The 13,959-nt window shown below is 38.4% G+C and overlaps 1 protein-coding gene across 1 annotated transcript in view; it reads right to left on the bottom strand.

The window, feature by feature from the left end:
• Positions 1-13,959, bottom strand: part of LOC307136191 (formin) — a 178,715-nt gene that overhangs the window by 131,700 nt on the left and 33,056 nt on the right. Inside the window, exon 4 of the mRNA XM_079832981.1 lies at positions 12,189-12,361. Coding sequence (XP_079689107.1) covers positions 12,189-12,361 — 173 coding nt within the window. The remainder of the gene's footprint in view (positions 1-12,188; positions 12,362-13,959) is intronic.

Here is a 13,959-nt window from a genome sequence, read left to right as displayed (position 1 = left end):
TACTCAAGAGCGTGAGTGTTCTGTAACATACTCAAGAGCGTGAGTGTTCTGTAACATACTCAAGAGCGTGTGTGTTCTGTAACATACTCAAGAGCGTGTGTGTTCTGTAACATACTCAAGAGCGTGTGTGTTCTGTAACATACTCAAGAGCGTGTGTGTTCTGTAACATACTCAAGAGCGTGTGTGTTCTGTAACACACTCAAGAGCGTGTGTGTTCTGTAACACACTCAAGAGCGTGAGTGTTCTGTAACACACTCAAGAGCGTGCGTGTTCTGTAACATACTCAAGAGCGTGAGTGTTCTGTAACATACTCAAGAGCGTGCGTGTTCTGTAACATACTCAAGAGCTTGCGTGTTCTGTAACATACTCAAGAGCGTGAGTGTTCTGTAACATACTCAAGAGCGTGTGTGTTCTGTAACATACTCAAGAGCGTGTGTGTTCTGTAACATACTCAAGAACGTATGTGTTCTGTAACATACTCAAGAGCGTGTGTGTTCTGTAACATACTCAAGAGCGTGTGTGTTCTGTAACATACTCAAGAGCGTGAGTGTTCTGTAACATACTCAAGAGCGAGTGTGTTCTGTAACATACTCAAGAGCGTGTGTGTTCTGTAACATACTCAAGAGCGTGTGTTCTGTAACATACTCAAGAGCGTGTGTGTTCTGTAACATACTCAAGAGCGTGTGTGTTCTGTAACATACTCAAGAGCGTGCGTGTTCTGTAACATACTCAAGAGCGTGTGTGTTCTGTAACATACTCAAGAGCGTGCGTGTTCTGTAACATACTCAAGAGCGTGTGTGTTCTGTAACATACTCAAGAGCGTGAGTGTTCTGTAACATACTCAAGAGCGTGTGTGTTCTGTAACATACTCAAGAGCGTGTGTGTTCTGTAACATACTCAAGAACGTGCGTGTTCTGTAACATACTCAAGAGTGTGTGTGTTCTGTAACATACTCAAGAGCGTGAGTGTTCTGTAACATACTCAAGAGCGTGTGTGTTCTGTAACATACTCAAGAGCGTGAGTGTTCTGTAACATACTCAAGAGCGTGAGTGTTCTGTAACATACTCAAGAGCGTGTGTGTTCTGTAACATACTCAAGAGCGTGTGTGTTCTGTAACATACTCAAGAGCGTGAGTGTTCTGTAACATACTCAAGAGCGTGAGTGTTCTGTAACATACTCAAGAGCGTGTGTGTTCTGTAACATACTCAAGAGCGTGTGTGTTCTGTAACATACTCAAGAACGTGCGTGTTCTGTAACATACTCAAGAGTGTGTGTGTTCTGTAACATACTCAAGAGCATGTGTGTTCTGTAACATACTCAAGAGCGTGCGTGTTCTGTAACATACTCAAGAGCGTGTGTGTTCTGTAACATACTCAAGAGCGTGTGTGTTCTGTAACATACTCAAGAGAGTGTGTGTTCTGTAACATACTCAAGAGCATGTGTGTTCTGTAACATACTCAAGAGCGTGCGTGTTCTGTAACATACTCAAGAGCGTGTGTGTTCTGTAACATACTCAAGAGCGTGTGTGTTCTGTAACATACTCAAGAGCGTGCGTGTTCTGTAACATACTCAAGAGCGTGTGTGTTCTGTAACATACTCAAGAGAGTGTGTGTTCTGTAACATACTCAAGAGCATGTGTGTTCTGTAACATACTCAAGAGCGTGCGTGTTCTGTAACATACTCAAGAACGTGCGTGTTCTGTAACATACTCAAGAGTGTGTGTGTTCTGTAACATACTCAAGAGTGTGTGTGTTCTGTAACATACTCAAGAACGTATGTGTTCTGTAACATACTCAAGAGCGTGTGTGTTCTGTAACATACTCAAGAGCGTGAGTGTTCTGTAACATACTCAAGAGCATGTGTTCTGTAACATACTCAAGAGCGTGTGTTCTGTAACATACTCAAGAGCGTGTGTTCTGTAACATACTCAAGAGCGTGTGTGTTCTGTAACATACTCAAGAGCGTGTGTGTTCTGTAACATACTCAAGAGCGTGCGTGTTCTGTAACATACTCAAGAGCGTGCGTGTTCTGTAACATACTCAAGAGCGTGCGTGTTCTGTAACATACTCAAGAGCGTGTGTGTTCTGTAACATACTCAAGAGCGTGAGTGTTCTGTAACATACTCAAGAGCGTGTGTGTTCTGTAACATACTCAAGAGCGTGCGTGTTCTGTAACATACTCAAGAGCGTGTGTGTTCTGTAACATACTCAAGAGCGTGTGTGTTCTGTAACATACTCAAGAGCGTGCGTGTTCTGTAACATACTCAAGAGCGTGTGTGTTCTGTAACATACTCAAGAAGGTGCGTGTTCTGTAACATACTCAAGAGTGTGTGTGTTCTGTAACATACTCAAGAGAGTGTGTGTTCTGTAACATACTCAAGAGCATGAGTGTTCTGTAACATACTCAAGAGCGTGTGTGTTCTGTAACATACTCAAGAGAGTGTGTGTTCTGTAACATACTCAAGAGCATGTGTGTTCTGTAACATACTCAAGAGCATGTGTGTTCTGTAACATACTCAAGAACGTGCGTGTTCTGTAACATACTCAAGAGTGTGTGTGTTCTGTAACATACTCAAGAGCGTGTGTGTTCTGTAACATACTCAAGAGCATGCGTGTTCTGTAACATACTCAAGAACGTGCGTGTTCTGTAACATACTCAAGAGTGTGTGTGTTCTGTAACATACTCAAGAGCGTGTGTGTTCTGTAACATACTCAAGAGCATGTGTGTTCTGTAACATACTCAAGAGCATGCGTGTTCTGTAACATACTCAAGAACGTGCGTGTTCTGTAACATACTCAAGAGTGTGTGTGTTCTGTAACATACTCAAGAGCGTGTGTGTTCTGTAACATACTCAAGAACGTATGTGTTCTGTAACATACTCAAGAGCGTGTGTGTTCTGTAACATACTCAAGAGCGTGTGTGTTCTGTAACATACTCAAGAGCGTGAGTGTTCTGTAACATACTCAAGAGCGTGTGTGTTCTGTAACATACTCAAGAACGTGCGTGTTCTGTAACATACTCAAGAGTGTGTGTGTTCTGTAACATACTCAAGAGCGTGTGTGTTCTGTAACATACTCAAGAGCGTGCGTGTTCTGTAACATACTCAAGAGCGTGTGTGTTCTGTAACATACTCAAGAACGTGCGTGTTCTGTAACATACTCAAGAGTGTGTGTGTTCTGTAACATACTCAAGAGCATGTGTGTTCTGTAACATACTCAAGAGCGTGCGTGTTCTGTAACATACTCAAGAGCGTGTGTGTTCTGTAACATACTCAAGAGAGTGTGTGTTCTGTAACATACTCAAGAGCATGTGTGTTCTGTAACATACTCAAGAGCGTGCGTGTTCTGTAACATACTCAAGAGTGTGTGTGTTCTGTAACATACTCAAGAGCGTGTGTGTTCTGTAACATACTCAAAAGTGTGTGTGTGTTCTGTAACATACTCAAGAGCGTGAGTGTTCTGTAACATACTCAAGAGCGTGTGTGTTCTGTAACATACTCAAGAGCGTGTGTGTTCTGTAACATACTCAAGAGCGTGTGTGTTCTGTAACATACTCAAGAGTGTGTGTGTTCTGTAACATACTCAAGAGTGTGTCTGTGTTCTGTAACATACTCAAGAGCGTGTGTGTTCTGTAACATACTCAAGAGTGTGTGTGTGTTCAGTAACATACTCAAGAGCGTGTGTGTTCTGTAACATACTCAAGAGCGTGTGTGTTCTGTAACATACTCAAGAGCGTGTGTGTTCTGTAACATACTCAAGAGCGTGTGTGTTCTGTAACATACTCAAGAGCGTGTGTGTTCTGTAACATACTCAAGAGTGTGTGTGTGTTCTGTAACATACTCAAGAGCGTGTGTGTTCTGTAACATACTCAAGAGCGTGTGTGTTCTGTAACATACTCAAGAGCGTGTGTGTTCTGTAACATACTCAAGAGCGTGTGTGTTCTGTAACACACTCAAGAGCGTGTGTGTTCTGTAACATACTCAAGAGCGTGTGTGTTCTGTAACATACTCAAGAGCGTGCGTGTTCTGTAACATACTCAAGAGCGTGCGTGTTCTGTAACATACTCAAGAGCGTGTGTGTTCTGTAACATACTCAAGAGCGTGTGTGTTCTGTAACATACTCAAGAGCGTGCGTGTTCTGTAACATACTCAAGAGCGTGTGTGTTCTGTAACACACTCAAGAGCGTGTGTGTTCTGTAACATACTCAAGAGTGTGTGTGTGTTCTGTAACATACTCAAGAGCGTGTGTGTTCTGTAACATACTCAAGAGCGTGTGTGTTCTGTAACACACTCAAGAGCGTGCGTGTTCTGTAACATACTCAAGAGCGTGCGTGTTCTGTAACATACTCAAGAGCGTGTGTGTTCTGTAACATACTCAAGAGCGTGCGTGTTCTGTAACATACTCAAGAGCGTGCGTGTTCTGTAACATACTCAAGAGCGTGTGTGTTCTGTAACATACTCAAGAGCGTGTGTGTTCTGTAACACACTCAAGAGCGTGTGTGTTCTGTAACATACTCAAGAGTGTGTGTGTGTTCTGTAACATACTCAAGAGCGTGTGTGTTCTGTAACATACTCAAGAGCGTGTGTGTTCTGTAACATACTCAAGAGCGTGTGTGTTCTGTAACATACTCAAGAGCGTGTGTGTTCTGTAACATACTCAAGAGCGTGTGTGTTCTGTAACATACTCAAGAGCGTGCGTGTTCTGTAACATACTCAAGAGCGTGTGTGTTCTGTAACATACTCAAGAGCGTGCGTGTTCTGTAACACACTCAAGAGCGTGTGTGTTCTGTAACATACTCAAGAGCGTGTGTGTGTTCTGTAACATACTCAAGAGCGTGTGTGTTCTGCAACATACTCAAGAGCGTGTGTGTTCTGTAACATACTCAAGAGCGTGTGTGTTCTGCAACATACTCAAGAGCGTGTGTGTTCTGTAACATACTCAAGAGCGTGTGTGTTCTGCAACATACTCAAGAGCGTGTGTGTTCTGTAACATACTCAAGAGCGTGCGTGTTCTGTAACATACTCAAGAGCGTGTGTGTTCTGTAACACACTCAAGAGCGTGTGTGTTATGTAACATACTCAAGAGCGTGTGTGTGTTCTGTAACATACTCAAGAGCGTGTGTGTTCTGCAACATACTCAAGAGCGTGTGTGTTCTGTAACACACTCAAGAGCGTGTGTGTTCAGGTTCCAGCTGAACTCTTCTACATGTGTGATGGCCTATATTAGTGCGGTGGATTATAACTCGGGCCTCGTGTTATGTAAGGGAAGCTGAACTCAGAGAGAGGCTGATTACAGCTGAACACAAACTAAAGCTCCAGAACAATCAAACCACATCTAGTGTTAACCCTATAAATAACACCAGCCTGTCTGGTGTCAGAGGAACAATGAGTGTTTTGCTAATGAATGAGACCAAGCCTTAATCACCACCTTCATCAAGACATCTCGCCTGACATTATCTGTCCATTGTGGTGTGTCACACCCGTGTAATCTGCTCTGAGATCAGGTGGAGCCGCGGGTGTGGCGGTATGTTGGTATTCACACACGTGTTAATCTCATGTCAAGTCTACACTACCGGCCACGAGTAAACAAGTAAAATCATTACAAAAAAAACTTTTTTTTACACTGATAATAATCATACATGTTTGTTGAGCATCAAATCCTCATATGAGAATGATTTGTGAAGGATCATATGACACTGAAGACTAGAGTAATGATGATAAATTCAGCTTTGATCACAGGAAAAAATTACACTTTACTATACATCGATCAGGCATAACATTATGACCTAATATACTTATTATATACTTATAATCAGTGCTGGGGAAAGTTACTTAGAAAAGTAATGCGTTACGTTACTTTTGTGTTACTTTTTCTCACCTGGGCTGGGCTTGTTTTTGTTTATAACAAAAAAAGTGATATTTTTGTGCAACGGTAAAGACCTCTTCATACCAAAATGTAAATAATAAGCCTCAGGCTGAGGTAGAAATGCAGATTCCCTCATGAACACTAGAGGGCGCAGCTCTGGATAATGGAGGAAGAGGACGCAGGAGAAAAAAGTTTTGCCAATAAAAACAAAAATCATCAAAGGTCAGCAGCAAGACATTGGTAAATTACATATAAAGGTAGATTATGCATAAAAACAGTTGTTTTATTTAACATTTAATTATTGGAGGTTTGCATAGTACTCTGATTTTGCATTTGACTGATTTTATATTAATGTGAAAAAGTAACTTGCATTACTTTTTTGAAAAAGTAACTCAGATATTTTGTTGTAAATTTGAAAAGTAATGCTTTACTTTACTAGTTACTGGGAAAAAGTAATATTATTACGTAACTCAAGTTACTTGTAATGCGTTCCCCCAACACTGATTATAATTATACTTTTAACTATTCAATCTATTAGTATTTTATCCTTCTTAAATTATCTTAACTGTAGCACTTTGAGATTTGTTCCAAATGTAAAGTGCAGTACAAATAAAATGTATTATTATTATTATTATTATTATTAATATTGTGTTGGTCCCCCTGACCCGTCGAGGCATGGCCTCCACTGGCCCTTGTCAAACTCGCTCAAATCCTTACAATTGCCCATTTTTCCTGCTTCTAACACATCAACTCTGAGGACGAAATGTTCACTTGCTGCCTAATATATCCAGAGATCATCAGTGTTATTCACCCGTCATAATGTTATGCCTGATCGGTGTATATTCACATAGAAAACAGCTGTTTTACATTGAAATAATATTTCACTGTTTTACTGTATTTTTGATGAAATAAATGCAGAAGAAACATCTGAATTATTTCACACTTGTCACAGGTAGTGTATGCGGGGAGAATTAAAGCATGGAGGAAATGGAGAGAAAGACTTATTACAGTTATTAACATATTCTGCCTCTGAATCAGTCAGTCCTGACCTCTGAAGAAAATAATGAGTCTCCAGCGTTCTCACGGATTTGCTGACGTGCCCTCTGGACCTGAAGACCTCTTATACAAAGCCTGTGTGTGTGTGTGTGTGTGTGTGTGTGTGTGTGTGTGTGTGTGTGTGTGTGTGTGTGTGTGTGTGTGTTTGACTGTATTTAAGCTTTAGTGCACACATCCATATGAACAGAGTGTTTATGAACACTGAAGGATGTGATATAATAAGGTAAGGGTGCTCCGATCAGGGTTTTTGGGACCAATTACAGATCACTGGACACAGTATTGGCCAATACCAATCACCAAAATAAATAATACTATTCTTACCAGCTCTACTCGTAGGCCCATAAAATGATCCAGCCTAGTGAAAGGGGGGGTCTTTTTTTCCAAAAAGTGGACCTTTTTCAGCACCCAAAAGTTTACATCACAAATTCACGTGACAGAACTATAAGCTAATGTGTGTTTGTGAAACATGAAGTTTTGAAGAAGTCACTAAATGTACATTTGTAGGATCACTAACGTATAATTGGTCAGGAAACAAAGGTGCTTTAATAATTTGGCAGATAGTTAGAGGTGTTTGAGGACATGCTCCCCCGAGAAAATGATGATTTCTCTGATCTACATCTGCGCATTTTAAGACGTTTGAACGGCCAAAAAAATAATGAGAAATAGTCAGTGGGCAGTAGATTATCTGTCCATTCCTGCTCTCTCCTCCTCTCCATCACTCTTTCTTTTTCTCTCATTCTCCTGATCTGGCCCTCTCTTCTCCTCCTAAAGCAGTCAACAAAACATAGGGGCAATTTATATTTAGAATAGTTTTTATTAATCACTTTCTATGATTTTTTTAAAAATTCAATCACAATATGCACACATTCATTATTAATCTTATGCATCATATGAAGAAAAAGGATTTGTTAATGTTTCTTGTCCTCTCACATTGACAGTTGCTAATTATTACAGTAAATCACGTAAATTATATACATATTTATATACCTATTTTAAATTAAAAATGGCGAAATTAGACAAAGGTTTATTAGTTTGCCGGATTATTTTTATGTGTAGTTTAACATTTCATTCCTAAAACAGCTGGCAAATATGAAATGTTTAGTTTAGCTACATCTTATCTCGCACTTTATGAGCGTTTATTGAAGCGTTGCGCTAGAATTTGTGCTCAGCAGCTTCAGTGAACATAATACTTTGTTTTGATTGGTCATCTTAAATGTTTTGACGAGCGGTGACAGAACACAACATTTATAGCCCACACATCGGAAAAATACAGAGGACCGGATTCGAATTATTGGCCGTCATTACTTAAAATAACACTTGTTTATTACTAAAAACAGACTTAAATTCTGGACCTTTGGCAGTGAGGGGTGGCCTACGGGCATGGAAAGTATCATGATTTGAACATTATTTATGTACTGGCAAGCAACATATTCCATTGCCTCTCTAAGAAGTGATTAGCAACAGCTTAGAGCTTAACAAATGCAGCATTCCTGTGTAATAAATAATAATAATAATAATAATAATAAAAACAGAACAGTCTTTATCAACAGAAAGTAATCAAATGTAAAACAACTGCATAGTCTACACTGTATATATTAAATGTAGATTAATCCTAATAAGGAGTGTAACGATACATCTTTATATCGAGATATCGCGATATAAAAATGCGTTGAATATCGTTGATGTAAACGATTGTCACGGTTGGTTTTGGGATTTGGTTCATGTGTCTTTTATTTTCAAGTCATGTTTCCTGGTTCTTGTCATGTGATCTCCTTGCCCTTATGTGTTCATGTCATGTGCTTCCCTAGTTTCATGTGTCTTGTTCTGATTGGTTCCCTTGTCTGTGTGTCATGTTCTCATTGGTTGGTCTAGTCATGTTGCCCGTAGGCCACCCCTCACTGCCAAAGGTCCAGAATTTAAGTCTGTTTTTAGTAATAAACAAGTGTTATTTTAAGTAATGACAGCCAATAATTCGAATCCAGTCCTCTGTATTTTTCCGATGTGTGGGCTATAAATGTTGTGTTCTGTCACCGCTCGTCAAAACATTTAAGATGACCAATCAAAACAAAGTATTATGTTCACTGAAGCTGCTGAGCACAAATTCCAGCGCAACGCTTCAGTTAAACGCTCATAAAGTGCGAGATAAGATGTAGCTAAACTAAACATTTCATATTTGCCAGCTGTTTTAGGATTGAAATGTTAAACTACCGATAAAAATAATCCGGCAAACTAATAAACCTTTGTCTAATTTCACAATTTTTAATTTAAAATAGGTATATAAATACGTATATAATTTCAGTGATTTACTGTAATAATTAGCAACTGTCAATGTGAGAGGACAAGAAACATTAACAAATCCTTTTTCTTCATATGATGCATAAGATTAATAATGAATGTGTGCATATTGTGAATGAATTTTAAAAAAAATCTTAGAAAGTGATTAAAAAAAATATTCTAAATATAAATTGCCCCTATGTTTTGTTGACTGCTTTAGGAGGAGAAGAGATGGCCAGATCAGGAGAATGAGAGAAAAAGAAAGAGTGATGGAGAGGAGGAGAGAGCAGGAATGGACAGATAATCTACTGCCCACTGACTTAGTTTTAAAGCTATTTCTCATGTGATTTTCTCTTAAGATCTTAAAATGCGCAGATGTAGATCAGAGAAATCCTCATTTTCTCGGGGGAGCATGTCCTCAAACACCTCTAACTATCTGCCAAATTATTAAACCACCTTTGTTTCCTGACCAGTTATAAGTTAGTGATTCCATAAATGCACATTTAGTGACTTCTTCAAAACTTCATGTTTCACAAACACACATCAGCTTATAGTTCTGTCACGTGAATTTGTGATGTAAACTTTGTGAGGAAGTTTTGATTATTCATGCCAATAACAGTGTGTGTTTGGACTGAAAGAGGTGGCACATGATCTTGGTTAGTAATTTGACAACATTGTAGTAAATATTAGGGCTGGGTATTGACACCAATTTCACAATTCGATTCGATTTCGATTCACAAGCTTTCGATTCGATTCGATTCAATTCAATATGGATTATTTTGGATATGTATCAGGTATAATACATGGAAAATGTTCTCAAGGAAAACGAATTTCTGAACTAATGCTGTAAACTATGGGAGTCAGTTGATACTACATTAGCCTACTAATATTGAAGGTACAAATTTACTGATTTGTATACAAACACTTAAATTACACTAAATTATGTTTTTTATATATATAAAATAATAAAGTTATAATAACTTTACAATTACATAATTCTACTCCAATTAGATTTTTGAAATATAAACATTTAAATTGTGGCTGCATAAAAACTTGCCAGATTTATTCATACATACATGCATTAAATATTGAAGAACATTCACAATGAATATCCAATGTAATGGTGCATATAATTAGCAAAATGCTCCTCTCTAGAGTTCATTTTTCTAGCTGACTAACGAGTTTATGGACACTGGATATGGTTTTTCTGAGGTAAATGTGACGTTACATGACATTTACAAGCCGTTTTACTGACATCTTTCTGCGGTTGAAACACTGATTGAGTGATTCTATGTGACATAATACGGATTTCGGTAAGTTGTCCTGTATCTTTAACACACTTTCAGAAGCTCATTCATGTTTATTTCGCGCTGTTACTGGTATTAGGCGGAAGAGAAGATCCGTTCATCTCTGGTTCTCTTGAGCTGAGCTGAGGCAGAGCGATCTCGCGCCACAGCGCCAAAACTGTATTTATGTTTTTGAATTTCGTAAAAAACTAGACGTAATTTGAAATCTGAGACTGTGTTTCATATCAATGGTAATAAAGCACAAAGATTTTAGCGATTTATTGGATGGGAGGCGAGCTACATTGTTTATTTCATTCATTAACTGAAAACAGGATGACTAATCGATTCTCGGGATTTAAGAATCGATATTGTTTTGTAAAAGTGAGAATCGATTAAAATCGAGAAATCGATTATTTTAACCCCGCTTTAGTAAATATGATGTGAAAAAGGTCCACTTTTTGGACAAAAAGACCCCCCCCCCCTTCACTAGGCTGGCTATGGGCCTGCCATAGTTCTTATTGGTTCATTGTCTTGTCATGAGGTTGAGTTCTGGTTGTTCATTGGTTGTCATAGTCATGTGTTCCCCTAGTCTTGGTATATATAGTCCTCATGTTTGCCTTGTCCGTTTGTTGTTTCCTGTAAACCGTTGTTGCTGAGTTCTTTGTCAAGTCAAGTCATTCTTTGTGTTTGCTCACTTTGGATTATTGCCAATAAAACTGCACTTGGGTTCAACAAACTATATTTATAAGGTATAATTTAGTGATGGCAAAGTGAAGCTTTCTGAACCAATGAAGCTTTCAGCACAATTGTATCAGAAAAAGGTTCATTACTCGAAGCTTTTCAAATCAGAGCTCAACGAGGACCTCTGCTGGTGAAAGAGAGGGAAAGCATTGTGTCGCAAAATGTTTTGCAACCATTATCTTAGAAGCAAAAGTGAATTAATGGATAGATGAATTAATTAATGAATCAAATGAAATACATGACAACAATCTGTTCCATTGCATACTCCTAGTAACTCAAACCAATAAAGATAACATTTTGTATTGTGAATGTGGACATTTTTCATGTTTGTGAACAAATAAAACTTATGAATAAAGGCAGTAGACTAAATAAATGCAGGTGCATGCACACAAAGAAACACACACACACACACACACACACACACACACACACACACACACACACACACACACACACACACACACACACACACACACATATATATATATATATATATATAAGGCTGCAGAACAAAAGCCAAATATATTATCAACCTTATTAAGCGAACTCAAATGAAAGTGTTCCCACATTTCAGAACCATGACAAAGTCTCGCAACAATAAACTAGCGCAATACAACAATACTAACAACCCGTGTCGCTCATTTTTAAACCTTTTTGAATCAGAGTACGAAGCAGTCACGTGGGTGTGTGTGAAACGAAGCTTCGGACGTCATTGGTCACGTGATTTTGATAGAACGAATCAAGCATCGATACAAAGCTTCACTGAAAATCGCTTCATTTTTTTGACACACGCTTTGGAGCTTTGGTGTCACTGTTAACATCACTAGTATAATTCACACACAACTTTTTCCTGCTTCTACCACATCAACTTTGAGGACAAAATGTTCACTTGCTGCCGAATATATCCAGAGATTATCAGTGTTATTATGCCTGTATTTTAATTTTGTCATAGTGCCGATTGACTCACTGTTATTCCAAGCTTCGGGTAATATGGAGTGTCTCCGATGATGTCATCCTCGGGCGGAGTAATTCTCAGGAAGTCCAGGTGATCAGGTCTGCTGGGGCGACACAAAGGCTCATGGGTAATGGATTCATCCCCATCCAGCATCCAGATGTCCTCCGGCCGCAGCAGAGAGTTTTCTGCGGGAAACACAATCAGATCAACTCATCACACTGCAAAAAATGCTTTTCTTACTTAGTATTTTTGTCTTGTTTCCAGTCCAAATATCTAAAAAATCTTACATTAAGAAGCATTTACTAGACAAGCTAAAGTTTTTGTCTTGTTTTGGGGGAAAATAACTCAAAATTAAGTGAGTTTTTGCTTAAAATAAGCACAATAATCTGCCAATGGGGTAAGCAAAATAATCTTGTTTTCTGTTTGAATTAAGATTATTTTGCTAACCCCATTGGCAGATTATTTTGCTTATTTTAAGCAAAAACTCCCTTAATTTTGAGTTATTTTCCCCCAAAACAAGACAAAAACTTTAGCTTGTCTAGTAAATGCTTCTTAATGTAAGATTTTTTAGATATTTGGACTGAAAACAAGACAAAAATACTAAGTAAGAAAGCATTTTTTGCAGTGTGATAACTAAAGTGTGTCTTTTCTGATATTATTTGAGACCACAAAAAAAAACATCATAAAGGTCAATTTTTCATCTTCAGCTGAATACATAATCTTTCCATTAATGTGTGGTTTGTTATGATCGGACAATATTTGGCAAATCTGAGGGTGCAAAAACACCTAAATATAGAGAAAATCTCCATTAAAGTTGTCCAGATGTAGTCCTTATCACTGCATATCACTACTAATAATACATTTATGATATATTTACGGTATAAATCTCTTCATGGAGCATGATCTTAATATCCTAAGATAAAATGTATAATTGTGACCCATATAATGTATAGTTGGCTATTGGCCCAGATATACCCGTGAGGTCACATGATGTGCTCACAGACTCTAAACTAATGCACTAAAGCAGGTTTTGTTTCAGAAACATGATGTTCCAGATGTTTTAGCGCTGTGTGTGTCTATATGAAGCCTGCTATATCTGAGTTTAATGGGTCACTCACAGCAGGAGTGAATTAAACAAGGCTGGAGAAGTTTCATCCTAAATCACATGCATTTCCTTCGGCATTAAAAACACTATTGATAAGGCGAATGAAGGCAAGGCTGGCGTGATTAATGGCGTCTCATTATGATAATGCATGGGCTGCCGGACCTCCAAGCGCTGACTAAACATCTGGTTCAGTTCCAAACGCAAACTCAGATTGATCGCAGGCGAGGTCCTGCATCTCTCTCCATCTTCAGCAGCGCTTCTGGATAAAAGCACATTGAAACAGTCCGTCTGTGTGAACTCATTATAGAAATGATTATTATTATAGAAACCCATAAGAACCCACAGGGTGTCACAAACACTGGTGATTGTCTGGAAAGGTCTTTTTAAAGCAATATCCCTACATTTCAACCCAGGAAGTCCCTAAGTGACATATACATGTGACAATTTGTGCATTTTTTGTTGCCATGGCAACATTTCTAAAATGGTGGCCATTCTGGTTAGCACATGTTGCAGTGTCAGCAATTTTTTAAAAAGCTTGTTTTTGTTACTAAAGGTATGTTTCAACCCATGCAACAATTCTAACATTTTAATAACTTATCATAAATGACACTTAAACTGATTTTAATACATTTCTTAAACAAATTGATATAAAACAAGTTACGAAAATATTGCGGTGAC

The sequence above is a fragment of the Gobio gobio genome (assembly GCF_949357685.1).
Source record: "Gobio gobio genome assembly, chromosome: 13".
Taxonomy (NCBI): Eukaryota; Metazoa; Chordata; class Actinopteri; order Cypriniformes; family Gobionidae; genus Gobio; species Gobio gobio.
The sequence above is the reverse complement of the archived record's forward strand: the minus strand, read 5'-3'. Positions and strand labels throughout refer to the sequence as shown.